At 44.4% G+C, this 22,528-nt stretch overlaps 1 protein-coding gene across 1 annotated transcript; it reads right to left on the bottom strand.

Annotated features, from left to right (window-relative positions):
* Positions 1-233: 233 nt before the first annotated feature.
* On the bottom strand, positions 234-19,022 carry LOC114605159 (NADH-cytochrome b5 reductase 3-like). The gene is made up of 9 exons (XM_028746069.2): positions 18,886-19,022; positions 9,349-9,480; positions 8,696-8,768; positions 7,159-7,265; positions 6,722-6,851; positions 5,074-5,157; positions 4,868-4,953; positions 2,576-2,675; positions 234-1,442 (listed from the first exon to the last, which is right to left on the bottom strand). Exons 1-9 carry the CDS (start codon positions 18,904-18,906, stop codon positions 1,270-1,272), a joined length of 906 nt encoding a protein of 301 aa, XP_028601902.2. The 5' UTR covers positions 18,907-19,022; the 3' UTR covers positions 234-1,269.
* Positions 19,023-22,528: the final 3,506 nt, after the last annotated feature.

Consider the following 22,528-nt stretch of genomic DNA (forward strand, 5'->3'; position numbering starts at 1 on the left):
TTAATGAGTCTGCCAAAAGTTGTTCATGCACAATCCCCCCCCCCCCCCGAAATAACTAGAAGATACCCAAGAGGAGCTGCAGCTTGCAGAGTTTCCCCTTCATTTCAATGTGGCTTTTTATTCCAATGTCGCAGTGGGATAGTACCACAGGCAGATAAGAAAAAGGACGCCTGGAAGAGACTAGAACTTACTCATTCAGGAATGCGAGACCTCATCACACACACACAGTGGAATTAATTTTGGGGGGAATCTGGCCACAGAATTTTTATTTATTTAACAACGCTATTTAGCAACTTATAAAAAGATCTATATAAAAAGATTAGTTAAAATGCACACGATACCTCTGCAGTTAATAGGTATTACGCACATCTCTCAGGAATCTGTAGAAGTCGTCTTCTGGCAGTTGTAAAGCTTACAGTTTAAGAAGATATATACTTAGAGCTTTAAGTAATTGTCCGATGTCCCACAGCATTCCAAAGGTGACCGACACCCCAAAAACAATTACAACTGAAATACCATTTTCAAAAAATCAGTGGGACTTATTTCCATGGAAATGTGTTTAGCACTGGGCTGTTTTGCACACTTCACTACTAAAGAAGTTTGGAAGCATTTTAAGGAACACTTGTGTACAAAGCTTTGCTTGGGAATGATTAGCAAGAGAAACTTAAGGAAGACGTTGCTCTGTAGTGAGACAATAAATCAGCTGTGTGTTCTCAATATACAGAGGTTTCTAATGTATTTTCATTAACTAAGCAACACTCCCCCCCCCCCCGCCCCCAAACTGGCTAAACCACCAATCTTCAAATAAAGGCAATAATGAAATTTCAATTATTGATCAGTGTGTATGCTTAAACTGCTCATTGTATAGCTTTGTGACAAGAAAACTCTTCCTTCACATAAGCGTGCTTGACAGTTGCATATCATGCACGCATGCTGTATCAGTAAGAAACTCTTTGGTGATGCAAGAGGCCGGCTACATTTTGCCTATCTATTGTGAAAGAGTTAATCCAGTGGCCTTACAACAGATTTGTTAAGCATAGCGAAGCTAAAGATACCATATACATCACAGATATCCATTACAAAATTTTCAGCGTGTCACTAATAAGAAGACACCAAACTTGTATAGAGAGTTTGGCAGTCTCTCTGAACGCAGCTTCACACCTCTATGCCCCAGGCACTTTTTCTGCCTTGTTCCCTGCTGTTCCCTGCACTTCCATCCATTGTTTCCCCCACTTACACATTCTGATTTTATCGTGCCTCCATTCCCCTTTAGTACGCAAATCTCATCTCTTTGGAATACCCCAATTTATCCAGATTGGGAATGCAAGCATACTGAATCATTGGAGGGGGGCCACACATCAGGATGAGAACGTCGTCTTGGGGCGGGGGCATGTGGTCCCTGATCATGTCTTCGTTCACAAATCCTTGGCTGTAATCCCAACCTAATTAGGAAAGACCACAATCTAAGTTATCTCTTAAAAATGAGACACTGTAGTATCTATAGACACCAAAGAAAATAAATGCATATATACATTTTGTATTCATGGATTTTTATTCTGCTGTCAAAAAGAAGAAGAAGCTTCAAGGTGATTAAAAATCAAATACTGTCTAATTCTTGTTGTTTTAGTGTAAGAACAAATACAATGCTTAAATGCCATTAAAAGCCTAAGAGGGCAAACTTTGTCTAGTCCCTAAAATGACGAATAAGGAATCAGGTGAGCGCACACACGGAGGAAATCCTGTGCCCCAGCGAAGAGGCCCTTTCTGTAGTTACTACCAAGGGAGGGCATACCAGAGAAGGGCTTCTGATGAAGATTTTAATTCAAAGACAAAGTCAATGCGGAGAAAATCCTATGCTGGTGCTGAAGAACAGAATGGCTGATTCACACACGACACTGAGTTAAGCTGAGGTTTAACTGAACTGTTGTCTGAACAGTTCACGAGTAAGCTCTCTCCTCACTAGTCCGTATTTGTTCTTGTCTCAGTAAGCCATAGTTTGGGCTCACTGCATTTTGTGCACCAGGTGATAGTGAGCATGTGTGAATGAGTCCAACGCTGCAGACAGAAATTTCATTTTACCCAAAACCCATTTCTAATGAGCCTCTTCACATATTCAGGAGTCATTGTGCTAATGCATGAAGTTATTGTCAACTAACTTTAAAAAGGTCGTTAGTCACAAACATTGACTATTACATCATGAATTTCCAATCGTCTTCAAGTGGTGCAATGGGTCAGTGCATCTGGCTGTTAACCAGAAGGTTGGTGGTTTAAGTCCACCCAGGGATAGCTGTGGGCAGGATTTCTGCACTGCAGAGGCTTGAAGACCCCCCTGGGTCCCTTCCAGCTTACAATTCTGTGATTCCAATTGGAAGACATTTTCCACAGAAGTCTGTTTTTTTCCTGGCATTTGTCGCAGCAAACTGGAGTTTTCTTGCATGCACTCAACACGGAGCCACCACCAACCCTGGCTCACTTAATAGGTGTACTTGTACAATACATAAATTTGCAAAGATACAAACATATTTTTAGATGGACAACTAAGATGATAATAACCATAATGGAATAAGGGACTTACTTTCAGGTGCTCTATCCAACGTGTACCACAGTTTAAAACGGTTTGAATGTTGAGCCTGCACTTCCTCAAGTTCTGGGCGTAGCAGGATGTCATTCTCAGTCTGTCCAAGAAAAAAAAGGAGCAACAGGGGTTGTTTTTTTTTGTAGCTCTGTGCTGTCCACTGTACAAACTTTTTTAAAAGACTAGGTAAAAGCCATTCCCAAACCAGTAAATGAAGAAGGAAGTACAGTAACAGGCGTAAATTTGAAAGCTGTCATCTCACCGTACTTTTCCATGAGGCTATGGCTTGAGGTCTGACTGGACTCTTGGTAGCAAGGAATAACAAAACAGGTCTAGTTGTGATGCATGCCATCGACTTTGATATCATGGTTTGATAATGTCAGAAGTCGGAAGAAATTATATAGTGATGCTCAACCCTGCCCATAACCCTCTACTTTCTCAAAGCACCATAAGGGACACTTCTTCAGGTTTCGTCTGTTAAGACTCTTGACACACCAGACACAAGGCAGCTCCCGGCAGGCCTTGGTTTCTGCCTGGTGGGCTCCCTTCAGCTTGGTGCACTGTGACTTGGACAGGCCTCCTCTAGCCAGCCAGAAGGAATTCAGGGAAGGCTAATGATGACAAGTCATTCTGAGCGGACAGGAACTCCTTACAGAAAAGCAGCATAAATATCACATGGCTTCTTCCCATCCCAGCGTCAGTATCTTTTGCAACTAGGCACACATCAGTTGCTCATCAATATCATATAGATGTGCACATCTGTATATAGTACGCGTATATTTTGTAGAGCTGGAAAAAGTGCAGAAAAAAGAGAAACCCAAATGATCAAGTGACTAGAGCAATTGCCTTATGAAAGGGAGCAATATTACCCATCCAAAGGAATTTGGCACAAAACAAAAGGCTATATTTAGGGTTGGAAGGAAAGATTCATCTGCACCTGTTGTTGTTGGGAGAAGACACCTATTTCTGGAGCTGTCTCTATCGAAAGAAAGCTATTCTTGGATGGGATTATCTCAAAGCAGATGCTTTGGGTAAATAATGGAGGGTAAATAATGCAGAAGGAATCTTGGAGGTACAGAAGCACGTTATTAAAAATCAATGAAGGTTACGTTGCAGGATTTAAATTGGTAAATCACCCTGTGGAGAAAACTAAATTCAGATAAATTTATTGGGGGTAGGTTGCAATTTAAGGGCACACTTACTTAGTGCTGGGGCTACTTTTAATTTGGTGTAAAAAAGATTTAAGATGGACTAACAACACATGTAGCTTGATATATCATCCCAATACAGACATCAAGCACAACTGAGTATGAAAACACCACAAATCACAACTAGATTCAGTCTCTTCACGTCAGCAAGGATACAAAAGATCCCAGGATCTAAGGCAGGGGTAGAAAATCACTTTCAGTCCAAGGGCAACCCTGTCTTGTGGGCAGCCTTCTGTGGGCCATGGCCACGCTGGGTGGGGTCTGAGTGAAGATTAGGTGGAGCAATGAGTGCAACTTTTACCTCTGAGATTTCTGTGTACCTCTCTCCACTCAGGCAAGGCCTCTTTTCACAGTTCAAGAGCACATTCCATCCAGGGAAAAGCACTGAAGATGTGAAATGGTGCCACTAGCAAATGATGTGGCCTATGGAGAGAATGCAGCCTGGGCGCAGTCCCAGGGCCAAGAGAGAGGCCTGGAGGGGCACGTTTAGCACCTGGGCTTGAGGTTCTCCACCCTGGTCTAGAGCAGGCTTCCCCAACTTTGTGTTCCCAGATGTTGCTGCACTTCAACTACATCATCTCATCTACTGGCCAAGATTTGTAAGGCCAACAAGGTCTGGAAACTCAATGTTGATCTAGGACCTTTGGACCTCCAGATATTACTGAAGTACCGCTCCCGTTGTCACTGGTTGTGCTTACAGTTTGGCAATATCCTGAGGGCCAAAGATTCCCACTCCTGGCCCATGGCATGGTCTGAAGGAACATGACCTAGTTCTACTGCTGAAGCCAAGGAGGAGTCCAGAAACCTTCTGAGATGGAACACTGTGGGAACCCAATGCAAGCTGCTCTGAGCAGTACAAAAAGGGGGGATATAAGGCTGCAAGTTTATGCACACTTATGTGGGAGTAAAGTCCTATGTAAATTATAGAATATATTCCCAAGTAAATGTGTAGGATTGCACTGAACATCAATGAATATGTCCCTTTAAAAAAACACCACCACCTTGCTTTTCTTAGCCCTGCCAAAATCCTGCCTTTCCTTCAAATTAACATCCACAAAAAATAAAAATAGGGACATCTATTTACCTGGTTCGCAAAGAGTAAATGGCAAATGGTGGGATCCTCTTCATCCTTCATGATAGCCCGAATGAGCTGCAACATGGGGGTAATTCCTTTAGAGAAGGGGGGGGGGGAGGAAAACCAGCCACAGCCGAGTCAAACAAAGAAAGCCACCTCTTAGAGAACACAAACAAATTCAATACACAAAAGACAGCAAACAATCTATTTTGTACCTGTTCCACCTGCTATCATCCCCACATATTTGACATGTTTAAGAACCGGTTCAGATTTCTTTTCAGGACGGATAGCAAATACGCCTGTGGAAACATCAAACAGTGGTTTTATGGCTAGAAGCAGAAGTTGATAAGAGCCACAATTTCCCCACCCTTAACTGGGAGACTGGAGGAAGAAAACCTTGTCCTAGAGATGTGCAACCTGTGGCCCTCCAATGCTGCTACACAGAAACTCCCATCATTACCAGTGAGCACGGTCAATGGCCAGGGATGATGGGAGCGGGAGTCTAACAACATCTAGAGACCCCATTGCCTCAGCAGAATAGGAAGAGACCCTCTGCTGCCCTCTATGAGAAAATAAACATAAGCTAGGGAAAATGCTATCTTGAGAGCTGCCAACCAATTCATTACCTAAGCCCCATCCAGTGCTCCTCTGCAAGAAAAGGCAGAGTGATAGGAAGAGTGAAGGCAGCTGCTAGAATTCCCATTAGAATCCACAATTCTTGTGGTGCTTTACTTACTACTGAAATCCCTGCACCTTTCTACTAGAGGGGCTACATGAAGGCACAGTGCTACCAGGGTTTAGCATTGAGAGAACGTGCTGTAGCAGGAGCTGGGCCCATGCGCTCTCTCCCCCCTCCATGTGCAAGAATATGAAAGATGGCTCCTTGCGCGCCTCCTTCCATCCACTCCTACTGACAAGCTGGTGTCAAACATATTGCTGCTTTCCTTTGGACCACATCAGCAAGGCCAAGAGGGAGATCTTGTTGTCTGGGCAGCCCAGGACCCCCAGACACACTGCCCAGGCTTGCATCCCAGGGAGATCACTTAAGGGCTGCTAATGCAACAGTTTGACTTTGCCCGCGGAGGCGCACTCCATTGTCTCCCAAGACAGACAGATGCCAACCACATCATGGCTTGTAATAATACCAGCCTCATTCTGAACCAGGAAACTTGTTGCATTGCTACAGCTGGCAAGTTCTTTTCTTGCAAGCAAGCAAGGGGAAAAGACACATTTGAGCTCAAGACATGAGCTCTAAATTGTGCTTCAGAAACGACCAGAGTTCCTGTGGCAACTCTGCTTTGATTTAGGAAGTAGATGTTCTTAATCCCTGACTAAAGTAATGACTGAAGTATTGCTGTGTGCCACTATATGCACATTGGCCCCATTCAGAGTATCAAATGGGCTCCAATGTGCACAAAGAACTCCCTGCAGGGGAGTTACAAGTCTGTAACAAACGGCACCTGCAGCACACTCCCCACACAACCCTATTCTGCACATCTTCCATTGTGTAGAAGACCCTCTCACTTTCTTTCCATCTGACCAAATTATCCAGTTTACTCTGCTGCTAGCACAAAGGGTTTGGTTTTCCCTTTTCTTTTAAAAGCATGTTTATTGTTTTGCCGGCTTTCCTTAAGAAAGCAACTGGTGTCTAATTCCACTTAAGAGGAAGTTAGAGCAGGGCCAGCCAACAAGATATTGCAAGACTCTTAGCTTTCATCTGTCTCAGCCAGCTTTGTCAATGGTCAGGGATAATGGGAGTTGGAGTTCCAACAACATCAGAAGTGCAACACGTGGGTAACCCATGGAATATAAGGAATGAGATGTTTCTTATGAGCCCATGCTATTTATAAAAACCAGTCTTGCCTTTCCCCTTGTAGACAAGCAGTCCACTGGGTCCACGAAACTCAATCGTGTCATTTATTTTTAGGTTTTCCAAGTACTGAGACATCTTCCCTCCATCAGGGAATTTTGGGTGAACTCCTTTGAAATATATCTATTTAAAAGAGAAAGAATAGAAAAATGATAGCTTTAAAACAAAAAACAATAGTAGTGTATATATCAGATTAGTTTCAGATTTTCTATGTGGGCAATGCAAGGATAAGAAACATGTCTCACTTCACACCCTTTGCAAATCTAGACTAATTATCAACAAAGTTTCACCACCACACTGCAAGCATGTGGCTGTATAGGGGCCATCCGTGAGGGTTTCAAATCAGACTGAATATTTCACGGAGTGTCACAAGATTTTTCAAATTTTGTTGCTTTATTGCCCTGAAGCGATCATTCTCAACAGCCATTACCTTCACAACAAGATCCACATAACCTTTGTCTTCATCGCTGGTGACTGGTGTGTAGGGCCTAATCACCAGATTCCCATCAATTCTTGCAGAGAGGTAGATGTGCTGCCCTAGAGGTAAATTAGTAAGTTTAAAAAATACATCATATTTTGAAGAGACTGAAGAACATGCTTACATTTTTCTTGATATTGGCATCCCTTTAGCATACTCTATGCTCTCCCAGAATGCTATGTTAAGTTATGGCCGTTCTATATCAAATCAGCAAATGCATCTGTAGAGCTTCATTTTTCTTAAAAAATGATCCACAACTAAAGATTTCCCAACTCACCCTTTCCACATTTTCAATTTAACATTTACAGTATAAAGCCAGCTCAAGAATTTATTGTACTTCTTTCCTACACATAGAATTCAGGAACTCAGGCTGCAATCCTACACTTACTTACCTGGGAGTTAAGTCCCACTGAACTCAATGGGTCTTACTTCTCAGTAGACATGTATAGGTTTGTGCTACCAGAGTGGCCCACATCTGCACTGAGCCCCAAGGGGGTTTCCTACCCAGGTGTGCACAAGGCACAAGAACTAAACTATGCACCTTGAGACTATTCTCTGGCTCTTCCAACACTTTCCCAAGGTCCTCAGGAGTATCAACTAAACAGAATGTGACCTGCGGACCAACAGTTGACTCTTCTTGTTTTATGGTATTCAGAATGGATAACTTTCCCCATGGTCATACTACACATCAATAACACAAAGTACTATCTATAAGGCCATACCTATTCTCATGGTGGATCTGTGGGCAATATTACCAAGTTAGACTAACATGTGGCTTTGTTGTGATACTTTTGCTTTCTGCAAGCTCAGATGTTAGAACTTGCTCCCAGGTGGTAAGAGAGGTGGACAAACAGTACAACTGTTCTCCTGGACAAATCATCCCAACACCAGAGAAGGAAAAGAAATTGTGTTGCAACCAGAGACAGAGGGGCTATAGTAAACCAACTCAACAAGTCCTTAAACCAGCTGTGTGAAGACAATGGAAGCCACAGTACCATTCTGCCTTTGCCACCACTTGTGTCCCAAGAGCAAGGTGGGGGCATCTTTCCGATTAGCTAAATGTATAAAAGACTCAATTTCTCCAGGAGAAAAACACTGATCTGTGAAGAATCAGGAATGTTGAAAGCTACTCTTCTTGCACTTGTTGGCATTGCCTTCTGACTTTATCTCCTTCCATATTGAAACTAAAGCCATGAGCTCCCAGGAGATGTTCCATTCATGTACTGACCAGATCCAGATCTAGCTCAGTGGTGCAGCAGTATTTCTGGGTGCTGTGACAATTTTAAAAGATCATAAATACTTCCCCCCTGAGCTGTACTCCATCTGCCAATGGAGAAACGTAGCCACAGGAGTGGGTGGGCGGGCTGCTCATAAGGCTCTTTCCTTTCAAAGCCCCACAATTCAACCAAATGTCACACACAAAACCCCCAGACAGACAGACAGACAGACAGATGCAAAAAGTGTTCATTTTCTTCAAATAAAAACATACCAACAGGAAGGCCTAGAATGTGTTCTGGGGACGGCAAGGCAAAACGGAATTTTCTTGTGTCATGACTGATCTCCTGAAAAAGGAACAGCAGGCAAGTCAGTTCTTTGAAGGGAGGTGCAAATGCTTGAGTATTATACATTCTTCTACCACATATATTTATAATCAAGATAAGAGGTAAAGGTAAAGGATCCCTGGATGGTCAAGTCCAGTCAAACTTGTCAATGGGGTGTGGCACTCATCTCGCTTCAGGCCAAGGGATCTGGTTTGTCCACAGAAGTTTTCTGGGTCATGTGGAAACGCCATTTATCTTCTCGCCACAGCAGTTCCTATTTATCTACTTGCACTGGTGTGCTTTTGAACTGGTAGGTTGGCAGAAGCTGGGATAGAGCAACAGGAGCTCATCCCACTGTGTGGATTCGAACTGCTGACCTTCTGATCAGCAAGCCCAAGATGCTCAGTGGTTTAGATGACAGCGCCAAGCCATGTTTCAGAACTGCCTGTTCGCTTAGAAAATAAACATGCATGCTTATAAGGAGAGTGGGAGACACACACTTCGGTTTTCCATGGATTGTTTGGGAATCCTGGTACATTTTGTTCTCTATCTTAACTTGGCAGGGGGAGAAGAGGGAAAATTGAGCTAAGGTGACTATTACCTCTTTGTCAATCAGTCGCAGAGCATATTTCACATCTGGATTCTCCAGGGTAATGGGAGGCAGAGGCTTAGAGAAAATTCTCATGATCAAGCTGATCACGAAATATACTGGAGAGAGCACAACTCTTCCCAACTGCAACACAAAAAGGGAAAGGACAGTATCACTACCATGACTCTAAATATGAACAGCCCACTTCAGTAAACATTTATGAGCAAAATAAAAAGTAAAATAGCAAGTAACATCACATTAGTAGCATAATATCACAAAGCAATACGTAAGATATTAAATATATTATAATTTTCCTTTTAAAACAACAGTTCAAGTAATCTTTATTTTCCTGAGGGATGAAGTGATAAAAATATCGTAACTCTGTACTGTAAAGGTAAGTGGTTTTTAGAGTCCCGTGCTTCACATCCATTACTCCACAAACCCTTGCAATAACCCCATGAGTTGTGCCAATATTTGGAACATGAAAAACGGAGGGTTATTTAAAGCCATGTAGTGAACTTGTGGCCAAGGGGATTTCCCAGCTCACACTCATAAACATTCTGGTAAATAATATGATGCTAACAACACACACAAATGTAATTTGTTCTGCATGTTTCCTACTTCTAACAGGTGCCTGGGTTTAGCTGGCCAAGAGCACATAGGAGATTTATGGCATTTTAAAATATTTGCTTTATTTATGAATACCTATCTCCCTACCTATCTGGGATGCTGGTGGCGCTGTGGGTAAAAGCCTCAGCGCCTAGGGCTTGCCGATCGAATGGTCGGCGGTTCAAATCCCCGCGGCGGGGTGCGCTCCCGTTGTTCGGTCCCAGCGCCTGCCAACCTAGCAGTTCGAAAGCACCTCAAAGTGCAAGATAAATAGGTACCGCTCCGGCGGGAAGGTAACCGGCGTTTCCGTGTGCTGCGCTGGCTCGCCAGATGTGGCTTTGTCACGCTGGCCACATGACCCGGAAGTGTCTCCGGACAGTGCTGGCCCCCGGCCTCTTAAGTGAGATGGGCGCACAACCCTAGAGTCTGTCAAGACTGGCCCGTACGGGCAGGGGTACCTTTACCTTTTACCTTTTTATCTCCCTACCTACCTACCTACCTACCTATATACATTGAGAGGGAGAGGGAATGGGAATGAAAATGCTAGCACAAATGGAAGCAAACAGGAGATCCACCACCGCACACCAAATCCCCAAGGTACATTCTGCTAATTCATAGCTGTTTGATTCTTCCCAACTACCAGCCCTTGTTTTTCACATACATCCACACCTGATCCCTCCCTGTGGCGCAATGTGTGTGCATGCTGCATATCTTCCCAACTGATATTTCACACACATAGATTTCCTAACTATTAGCCAACATTTATGGGCTATGAACCAGCAGTTTGCCTTAAAAAAAATGGTGTATGTAATTATGCAGCCATGATGTAAATATGTCAAACACAGGTCTTGTTTGTGTTAACTAGGACTTTTGCTTTTCTGAGCCAGAATCAGAGTCAAGGGTCTAGAAATGATCAAAACTTCTTAAGCACAAACATACATTATGGACTTGCACAATACAAAAGGATGCAATTAAAAATAACTTGGATGGATTTAATAATAATAATAATAATAATAATAATAATAATAATAATAATAATAGAATACAGCTCATACAGGATGAGAAGTGAAGCTGCATGTGACTCGTTCACAGTATCTAACTTACAGCAATGCACACAAGGAGGGCATCTGTGGGTATATCCTAAGTTGTATGAATATCAAGTGTAAGATACCTGTGCATCATGTAATAAGCTGCTCATTATTATCCATAATTCAGTAACCAGTTTTATAAGAAGGCCACTCTGAGGGAAAGATGCACAGTGGTCAAGACTGTATCTCCATCTGCTCAGGTGGACCGACACCATGTCCTGCTGCAATTGCTCATGGCTGGCCCAAGACATTTCAGCACCTGAGACGAACCACAGAATGGTTCCCACCTCCCCACCAGGGAAGAAGCGTGAGTGAAGATCTACATCAGGCACAAAGGGGAATAAAGATCCACATCAGGATCTGCTGCCCCTATGGATTCTGCCACTTGAGATGGCTGCCCCACCTTGCCTCATGGGTGGGCTGGCCCTGCCATTGCTCTCCTCTGAAGAAGTAATTTGAGGGCTAGCAGGCATTTCTCAGAAGATGAGATCTGGACTTGGAGCCTAGAGCGGCTGGACTGCTCCAACTGATTTCCACGCTTCATTCCAAGGGAAGCTCTTTATCAGATTTGGCTGAGTGACTCTTGAACATTATACATGATGGCAGCTTATCTAACTGCATGGTTGACCTTAAAGTTAAAGGTAAAGGTAAAGGTACCCCTGCCTGTACAGGCCAGTCTTGACAGACTCTGGGGTTGTGCGCCCATCTCACTCAAGAGGCCGGGGGCCAGCGCTGTCCGCAGACACTTCCGGGTCACATGGCCAGCGTGACATCGCTGCATCTGGCGAGCCAGCGCAGCACACGGAACGCCGTTTACCTTCCCGCTGGTAAGCGGTCCCTATTTATCTACTTGCACCCAGGGGTGCTTTCGAACTGCTAGGTTGGCAGGCGCTGGGACCAAACGACGGGAGCGCACCCCGCCGCGGGGATTCGAACCGCCGACCTTTCGATCGGCAAGCCCTAGGCGCTGAGGCTTTTACCCACAGCGCCACCCGTGTCCCTATGGTTGACCTTAGTGGTTTATAATTCCTTATAAGATACTGCTGAGGGGCAGAAGAGATAATCTGTCATCATGAAAGGAGAGAAAGGAACGGAACTAGAGAATATCCCCACATACAACAGACAAACTTCATGGAATGATTTGTTTAAAGGTGCTGCAGATTTAGAAGCACACAGTCTATCTTACTGTTGTAATTTAGTATTCCTAAAAAAACAACCCAAAACATTTCTAAACAATGACCCTGAAGTTCAGTATCTTGCAATATTTCATTCTCCCAGTTCATCTAATAGAAGATAATTTTCTTCTCTTCTATATCTGCCCTGGTGTGGGACCAATACGGTTTCAAGTGGCCCAATTTATTTTATATAAAATTATTTTAACTGTGGGTGCAGCGTTGAAGACAGGACCTTGGAATCACCACATTCAAAGCCCTGTTCTCATCAGCCGGATCCTATCCAGACATGCTTGAAGTTATTCTCCCATGACTCCCTTCCCCCCAAAGGAGGTATCTGCAACTGGGTGATAGCTGTTAAAATCTACTAGGTCCAGAGCCGTTCCCCCTGCCCCAGAGTGGCTACCTTTATGGAGGCAGCAACTACCCCTTATGCAATGAAGCGCTCACCACCCCCTGGACTGCTCAACCCTCCTCTCTTCGCCAGGCTAGATTTCACTAGCTCTGCTGGGCACGGATGTAGAGAGGATGTAGTCAGACACCTAGCCTGCAAATACTGTACTGTAGAGGGTTGGACTTGGGGTCCCTTCCAACTCTGCAATTCTGTTATTCTACCCTGTACACATCAGGGCACATAAGCTGAAATTAATTCCACCAAGTCAGACATATATTTTATCCAGAGCACCATTTGATGGTGCTGAAGCAATAAAAAAAATCAATTTCCTCTAGCCACAACATCAGATATTCCCAGGTCTAGCACTAATGTTAATTAATCACTAATGCAGAAGGTTCATAAGGAGAACATAAAAACACTCTTATTCCGAATGCCCCATTGAAAAAGATAAGTTGAGAGCTCTTTGTCAATATTCTGACTACAGTCTTGTTGACATGGTGCGTTTGCGCATAATACTAGTGAACCACCCTATGCTTGTGAGCCACTAGACTAGAGCCTGCCTCTCCCAGAAAACCAGATACAATTTAAATTTTATTACTTTTGTTCTAATCCTTTCCTGCAGGGAGTTTAGGCAACAGACATGGCATCCAATTTTGGGGCTCCAATCCAGTACCCACTATGCTATACTGCCAGAAACTCTTACCGCCCCACCCCCAACATATTATCATAGTCTCAGAGGCTGGGTCAACCACTTCTCAGGCTAGGGGAGCTGGCACTGCTTTTCTATGCTCTTCCAATCTTACCTTCTCCAGGCTGCCCAACTAGAGCCAACGATATAGCATCTTCAGGTATCTTTACCATCTAATTTTAAGCCAGGGGAGCCATTTTGTTTTGTAAACTCTGAATGGCCAATGACTTTTTTATCTATTCTTGCTGGTTTATCCTCTTGTTGAGAGGCTCTCAAACATAAGACAGAAGACAGGGAAAGCAGCCATTGGATTAGCACTGCAGCCTGCGTGACAACCAAGGCATGGTTAACATCTTAAGATCCTACTGGAACATCTAAGAATACAACAAACTGTTGCTTGAGCTGCATGGCTGCTACAAATGGCAGCAATTCTAAATAGGTTTCTCCCCAAGCCCCTTCATTGTGTCTAGCAAGTAACATGTGTGATATGGTATCACGGCACTTCCAAGTTTCCCTATCTCATTTCATTGGCAGCTGCTTCCAAGGGTGGGAAATTTGAAGCATGTTTTCACGTTACCTTTTAGTTTTTTGTGGGGTCGGGAGGGAGAAAAAAAGACAGGAACCATACATCTCCTGAAAGGATGAGCTGTGCCCTGAAGGAATTTAAGGCCACTATTATTTAATAAACATTAATTAGTAACCACTGTTATTCATGATTTATAGCAATTATTCTTAATTTCATATAGGTTGATTTGCTAGTTTTCTTCATTGTTAATTGTGATTTTTAATGCTATTATTTGCCACACATAAAAGAACATAACTTACAACACATAAACCAGTTGCTTAAAAACCACCCTGGGCTTCTTGAGTGGATGCTGGACGACAAATACTTCAAACAAACATAAATAAAATACAATTGTGTGAATTTCAAGCACTGCTACTATATTATCTATTTTATGAATGAAGAGGGCATGTGTGTTTTGCTACATGGAATCGGTTTGTTTAAGAGCCTCATGAGATTCAGTTAAAAGAACAAGCAGCACATTCCCACCAGCTGAAGTTTCCAGATTAGTAGTTCTTCCTGACCAAGAACCAGTGAAGGAAGCCAAAACACACACACAATATTTGCATCAGTTTCCTGGAAGACATTCAACATCTCAAACATCAGAATATTATTGTCAAGGAAGAAAAAGCAATATCGCTTCTCTCCCTTCCCTGGGAATTTAGTCTTCTTAAGAAACAAGCGCAGAGCAGTTAGCATTCTGTTCTCAAAGCTTTCAACCAGGACCTTGGTCAGCTAAGGATTACTGGCTCCAGCTTTAGGGTGCGGCCGAGCAGCATGCAGCACATTCAGATTTAGCCCTCTGAGGAATTCAGTTAGACTGGCCAGAAGGAATGGTGGGAAGAAGACGCCAACAATGCTTGCTACGAAAACAGCAAGTTCATCCTGTCAAGCCAACTGCAATAGACCATGTCTTGCAAATGCCTCAGACTGATACAACCCTCCCAAGTCACTTCTGCAATGGAACCCTTTCTCCTACAAACATGTGGCTGATATCTAGCATGCATAACTGAGATATTCTATATATTTTTCTTTCCTTCTATACATCCAACTGATTACAAAAAGGACACACTTGTTTTCAGTGTAATGTAGTCCTCATACAGAGCCATCAATACACAAGGGGACATCAAAGGTGAACAGAGAGCTCAGGCAGATTTGAGGAGGCAAAGGTTACCGACAGGGATACATAAAGATATGAGAGAAAGTCAAAACAGTCACCGAGAAACAAGAGGAATGTCTCAGGAAAACCCCAAGGTTTCCAGAAGTACAAGCAAAATGCTAACTAAAGATCAAAACTAATGGGGCTAATAAATAATAATAATAATAATAATAATATTAATAATATTAATAATAATAATAATAATAATAATAATAATAATAATTTATTATTTATACCCCGCCCATCCAGCTGGGTTTCCTCAACACATAGCAATGGAGGCTAAGCATGCTCAGCTGCCCTGGAGCACAGTCCTTTGGAAAACGCTGGGGCGAGGGGGTAAGGAATTGGCTGGCTGGAAGTGGCCAGAGAACAGTGGGACATAGTCACAAAACCAGGAGGCTTTAAAATGCTGCTGTTCAGCTGCTGGACCTGCCAGAGAGGCTAGCCAAGGTAGACAGCAAAGACCACATTGGGGGTTAAGAAAAGAGACTGGAAGGAGGAGCAGTGATCTCCCCCTCTCTTGCCCTGTTCTCAGCTGCCTTTCTCTTTCACTTTCTTCCGCTACTGGCTACTTAATGAACAGAGAAAAGGGAAGTAGAAAAATGGAGTGAAACAAGGCAAAGGAAGACACACACAACTACAAGGAGGACAGAAACAACCATCTCGCTGCCTTGAATAAGTCACTTCCTGAATCATGCAGAAATGCTATTTTAAACGTAGGTAGGAACGAAAATATGGAAGCCAGAAGGGGGGGGGGGAGGAAAGGAAAGATGAACAACAGAGGTGATGGGAAGGGAAGGGGACCGTGTGGGGGTCTGTAGCTTTCTTGAGGAACCCAGAACCGTAGCCTATCAAGAAGACACACTTCCCTTTCATGAAGGTGCCACTCTTCAAATAGGAGGACTACCCCCACAGTCCTGAGGGACAACACATATATATTGCAACTTCTTGTTTTGGTGCCTCACTCATTTTATACAATTGTGTGATCTAGTTTAGCTTTTTAAAACAAACTGAATAGGAATTTATCTCTATCAGCTGCAAAGTTCAGCAAGCTTCTCTGAACCACTCAAGAGCCCAGAGAGTTAGAATCTAAGCTCTAGGCTGGTGGCCTTCAGGGTAGCATATGGAGCAAGGCAGGCAAAAAGAATTGCCATCCAGCCTCTGACATTCCACCCCTAAGCTACGGGCCCCTTCCTGCTCACCTGCCAAGTTTACTGGTCCCTTTGGGGGGCTGCCTGAAGCCTAAGCCCCAAAACATGCGGGATGGAAAACTTCGAACCGCATACATGGGAAGCTACAGTGCTCCCTCTGAACTCTGTATTACAGGCTTCCTCAACCTCGGCCCTCCAGATGTTTTGAGACTACAATTCCCATCATCCCTGACCGCTGGTGCTGCTAGCTAGGGATCATGGGAGTTGTAGGCCCAAAACATCTGGAGGGCTGAGTTTGAGGAAGCCTGTTATATTATATCCACTGCAAGGCTAGGCTACACAAGGATTTATAACTCTCATGAAAACGCCGTTGTCTCACTATATATATATTGGAAAGTTAAAACAATACGGAAGTACCCAATTAAATTTCTCCAGACAGCACCCATCTCTTCAACCAAGTTTTAAGTGGTGGTGTTAAGTTCTGTTTTGTAGAACTTCAAAAGACACAGAAAATGTTTATGAGAGATGTAAATAATGATAACTCAGTTTCTAGCATAGAGAAACCCAGGCAGAATCAAAACAAAGAGAATTACTGTACTTATATGTAAGTGCCCATTTGTTCTATGGAGCGTTCTGTCTTAATTTTAATAACAGAACAAATATTAACTGGTGATGGCTGAGGAGCTACAGCAGTTTATTGCTCAGAAAATAATTTGCTTGTGGTGTGTTACTGTACAGGCAAAGCAAAGTGGCACCCTTTGGGTGTTGCTGGACCTGACACCTGACCATTGGCCAAGCTGGCTGGAATTGATGGGTGCTGAGTCCACAACATCTGGAGGGCGCCTATCAAGTACCTAAACTGAAGATCTGGTAAATGTTTAATTTCAATTAATTAAAGAAATACATAAATAATCCTATGCTCTCTGGGAGGGTGGGCTGAGAGTCTGTAGGATGCCATGGATCTCCCATTCTATAGGCTGTGGCCTCCCCATTATACCAGCAGAAACATTCATGACCAGCACTGTGCTGATGCTCCCCAAAACAGGGTGTTCCAGGAACAACCCCATCAAAAACGACCACAAAATATCTGCCCTAGAGCTGATGCACTTAAGCCTCACAGAATTCACCCCCCTACCTTACCAAGCGCAAGGCAGGTTTGGGAATATGTTTTCCCCCACCACCAGCACCGAATCTCCCAGCAACATTACCTTACAAGTGCTCTGCCCATAAGTAGAAAAGTAAGTGGCTAACAAACAACCCCTGAGATCAGTTATTAAACCCCATTACTGTGAACTGTGATGGTAACTTTTCCTTCTCTGAATTGTGAAGATTAATACTCTGCTTTCTGACCGAATAATCCTCAATATGATTTACAAGTTGCAATAATAGAAAACTGTATGGGAGCATGCAGTTCTCTGGGCGATGGATGGAGCCTGGCACCTCTTGATAATCCTCTTGGTGAGCAGGAACCTCAGAGATCTGCAGGTGGATGAAGAGAGTGTGGCTGGGTCCCAAGCCACCATTTGTGCCATTCCTGTATATTGCTTCTTCAGGAGGTAAGAGATAAAATACCTCTGATCTTGGTCCAACTTGCTCCATAGCCTGACTCTTGGTAAATCTCTGCATTTCATCAAGGTCTGTCCTAAGGCCTACCAGGGGTTGCACCTGCAAAACATGTGCTCCCCCACTTTTCTCCAAGGACTGCAGTGCTTTTGTAAGCAAGATAGTTAGCCTTCTGTTATGCTCTCATTCCAAAGGCACCAATTATGCGTAAAAAAAATCCACTGAATGTAAATAAGATAATGGCTAAAGCAAGAGCTATTAAAAACCAGCAAGATGTGCAGCCCTACATTACGCATATTTCCTCAAGAGTAAGTGCTACTACATCACTACTGACTCAATGAAGATTTACTTGGGAGTAAAACACAACTTGCCAAGAGTTACTAAACATGTACTATGAATCAGGCTATTGATCTTAAACATTTTTTCTTTAGATCAGGCTGCTGGGGGTACATAATGTTCTCTTAACTGCCTCTCACCAAAATGTAATAATGCAAAATATACTGTCAGCATTATGATGTGTATATATATACACATCAAAGTACATTAGGCACACCCCCTTTTTTTAAAAAAAAAATTCAAAGCTCTATAAATAACTTTAAAAACCATCCATTGCTGATGGCTAGCAACAGAGAGAAGGCAAAAAGCCTTTTCTATTCCAGTGTGGTGATCGCCAGGAAAGTCTGGAGTGTTTTTCCTATGAGTTGTCAAAGCACGATGAGTCACAAACCCCGCCCTGCAAGCTTCGGAGCAGCTGATAGACAAGGCCTCTCTCTCCATACCAGTCTGCTCTCGGTCTTCCCCCCCCCCCCAAACTATTTTTTCTTAATGCACTCGCGAGGTGCACGCGCGGGGGGGTCTCTCCCTCCTTCCGCCCCCCCCCCCTTGCAAACGCGCAGCAACCTCCAAGCAGCGCCTTCTGACTATCTTAGAAACGTGCAGGAAAGGAAGATGCTGCCCTCCGACTTGTTCTCCGTGCAAGGCGAGCCCCTTGCACAACGCGCTGAGCGTCCGCAACGGGAACCTGCAGCGCTGGGCGCAGCGGGGCAGGAAGAGGCGCGCGCGCGCCCCGGGCTGCCATTTGCAGAGGGAGGGCGCCCCCTGCCCCGGCCGGTCCCCGGGGAGCAGCGCTTTGCAAGGCGCGGAGGCGCGGGAGAAAGACTTACGGTGCTCAGATAGGCCCCCATGGCTTCCTCCGGGGTCCCGCCGCCTCAGCCACCAGATGCAACGCAGCGGGCAAAGAGCGCAGCCCAGAAACCTCGCTCTCGCCCGCCCCCCCTCCTGCCACTCGCCCTTCGCCCGCTCATTTGCCTCCGAGGCCCGTCCATCACAAGGATGTCACAGCCTGACTCGCTGGGAAGAAGCGGCGGGCGGGGTTTGGATACCGACTGCGCCTTGATTTGTGGAGGAGCCAGAAGGGAGCTCTTTACGCATGGAAAGAAGGGAGGGAGGGAGGGCGTGCCCGCTTAGCAGGGGCTGCTGGGAATTGGAGTCCGCTGCCTGCAATAGTATGGCGCTGTGGGTTAAACCACAGAGCCTAGGGCTTGCCGATCAGAAGGTCGGCGGTTCGAATCCCCACAACGAAGTGAGCTCCCGTTGCTCAGTCCCTGCTCCTGCCAACCTAGCAGTTCGAAAGCACATCAAAGTGCAAGTAAATAAATAGGTACCGCTCCGGCGGGAAGGTAAACGCCGTTTCCGTGTGGTGCTCTGGTTCGCCAGAAGCGGCTTAGTCATGCTGGCCACATGACCCAGAAGCTGTACGCCAGCTCCCTCGGCCAGTAAAGCGAGATGAGCGTCGCAACCCCAGAATCGGCCACGACTGGACCTAATGGTCAGGGGTCCCTTTACCTTTACCGGAATCAGAGACGTCAGTGCACGCCTCAGTTTTATGCAGTGTTTCACTCAGAAATAAGTGCCACTCTCTTCTTGAAAGTTGTCGCAACTAACTTCATTATGTTATGTTATATGTGTATTCATAAGAAGGGCAGTGCACAACATAAATGTACAAAATGAGAACACAAAGTACATAAAACAAGAACAAAAACAAACCAATAACCCCACCTCCCCCACAACACATATAAAATATAGTATGTTAATCAGCCAAAGGCCTGGCTAAAGAGGAACACTTTTATCTGGCATCTAAAGGTGCCAGGCAAACCTCCCTGGGGAGAGCATTCCACAAGTGGGGGGGCCACCACAGAAAAGGCCTGTTCTCCTGCTGCCACCCTCCAGACCTCATGTTGAGGAGGCACACAAAGGAGCGTCTCAGAGGCAGGTGCATATGGAAAGAGGTGGTCCTTGAGGTATTTGGTTCTGAGCCATTTAAGGCTTTACAAGCCAAAATCAGCACTTTCGACTGGGCCCGGAAACTAATTGGTTGCAGGTGCAGATGGACTAGGATCGGTGTAATATGCTCAAACCATCTTGCCCCAGAGAGCATCCTGGCCACTGAATTCTGCACCAGCAGAAGTTTCAAACCATATTCAGAGGCAGCCCCACATATAATGCGTTTCAGTAGTCTGGCCTAGAGGTTACCAGAGCAGAGGCAACAGAAGTTGGGCTGTCCCTGTCCAGAGAGAGATGCAGCTGGGCCAGCAGCTGAAGCTAATGGAAGGCACTCTGGGCCACTGAGGCAACCTGAGCCTCAAGCGACGAGGATGTATACATATATGATATTACTTATTTCCCTGACAGGCTCCAAGCAGCTTACAGATATAAAAATAAGAACTGCCAAAAAAATTCACATAAAAAAAATATCTATGCATGATGTAGCTAAAGAAAAGGTTTTCTTCCTGTCTCGTAACACTAAAACTCATGGGCATTTCAACAAAGCTGAATGCTGGAAGATTTGGGACAGATAAAAGAAAGCGTTTCTTCATGATAGCCGGGAGTTCAAGGTGAACCATGGGGCTTTTCCATAGTCCTTTGTAAACATCCTCATGTGGAAAAGTTAACAGTGGACTTTCACATGCCCCCGCCCTTGCATTTCTCCTTCAAGCTTTCTGAAAATGGCCTCATGGGCCCAATGGAGGCCATATTTGTTCTGTTGGTCTGAGGCTCCCCACTCCTGACTTACAAGTTGCTTATAGGGCAAGATTCTGTCACTTACAGGTCAGGGAAAGGATTCCTTCCTCCCCTTGCAGTGATAGTCTGCTGTTCTGACTCGTGAACCAGCTCACTGGTTGTGTCTTCACTCCCAGAACTATATTTTTTGGGCACAATGTAAAATGCCAATTATACAGACATACAGACACCTGCAGCCCTCCTGTTAAAGTCAGTATTGCCAGGCACCTAAATCCATGCTACTTCTGTTCAAGCCAACCCCTGGAGTCATCTGCCTTTGATATGCCTCCTCCTTATTGTCACCTGCCTTCTCTTAATGGACAAGCAATGGCCAGGCTTAGGAGAAGGGGGGGGGGGTTCTCTCCACACTTGACCAGTGAATGGGCAGAGGCTGCAACAGCAAGGGGAGGTGGACTGACCCACCTGTTGAGTATGGCTGTTGTGGAGACACTAGACAAAGTGCCTTCTTAAAACATTTTCAGTCATATGAATCACCACTAGATGTCACTTGTTTCCCAGTAATACAAAAATAGTTTTCAATGGAGCCACATAACAGACCTACAATTTAAAACTTTGTAAGTGATGCTGATCAGCTTTTTGAATGTAAAAAGATGTTAAACAATTACTCCTTACCAATAAACTTTCAATATAAAAAATGAAATAAAGCTCTAAACCAAAATAATCTTAGCCCTACATATGTAAATAATATACAGTGGTACCTCAGGTTACATACGCTTCAGGTTACATATGCTTCAGGTTACATACACTTCAGGTTACAGACTCCGCTAACCCAGAAATAGTGCTTCAGGTTAAGAACTTTGCTTCAGGATGAGAACAGAAATCGTGCTCCAGTGGCGCGGCGGCAGCAGGAGGCCCCATTAGCTAAAGTGGTGCTTCAGGTTAAGAACAGTTTCAGGTTAAGTACGGACTTCCGGAACTGTTAAGTTGTGGGTGAACATATCAGACGACACAGTGATTCTTCAAACAGCTCTTCTTTATTCTGAGGCCAGAACTGAACTGAAGGGCTCAGTCAGCATGCTTATATAGAGCTCCAGTACCTTGTTACTGTAACAACTTTCTAAAACTATCCAGTTACTGAATGTCACTTTCGATCCTTCATTTGCATACAAACTATCCAATCACTGAACGTCACTTTCGACCCTTCATTTGCATAACTATCTACAGTATCCCCCTGCTGGCCCAGGGTGAGAACTTAGTACATAACAGGAACAAATTAAGTACTTAACCTGAGGTACCACTGTATAGTAAGCCTGCAACTTACACGGGGGTTACGTGTTTATGGAAGACAATCTTACTCAGCTACGAATGATTGCCAAAGAAGAAGACGTTCAGGAGATCATGCCTAAAGTCAAAATTGCATATAATCAAAACATACTGAGCTCAACGGTGCAATTACAAAAGTCCCCCCAAATTCCTGCCCCTCGCCCCCCTTTTCAATCCCCCCCCATCTGTCTCTCTTTTTGCCAAGCACATAAAGCTGAATGTGCACAAGTTAAATGCATGTAAATTGTGGGCTTACTATAGCTTAATCATCATAATAGTATTTAAGATTCATTTCAATATGATTGCTATTATTATGCTATATATATAAGGTAAAGGTAAAGGTACCCCTGCCCGTACGGGCCAGTCTTGACAGACTCTAGGGTTGTGCGCCCATCTCACTCAAGAGGCCGGGGGCCAGCGCTGTCCGGAGACACTTCCGGGTCACGTGGCCAGCGTGACAAA

Source organism: Podarcis muralis, chromosome 10 (assembly GCF_964188315.1).
Source record: "Podarcis muralis chromosome 10, rPodMur119.hap1.1, whole genome shotgun sequence".
Taxonomy (NCBI): Eukaryota; Metazoa; Chordata; class Lepidosauria; order Squamata; family Lacertidae; genus Podarcis; species Podarcis muralis.

Bases quoted from the DNA above. Each gene is read 5' to 3' on its own strand.
- LOC114605159 (XM_028746069.2), bottom strand. From the start codon at position 18,906: ATGGGGGCCTATCTGAGCACC. The intron at 5,158-6,721 runs GCAAGACTGGTT...ATGTTTCCACAG, and splicing joins GCTTGTCTACAAGGGGAAAG to GCGTATTTGCTATCCGTCCT. The intron at 4,954-5,073 runs GTACAAAATAGA...CCTTCTCTAAAG, and splicing joins GATGATAGCAGGTGGAACAG to GAATTACCCCCATGTTGCAG.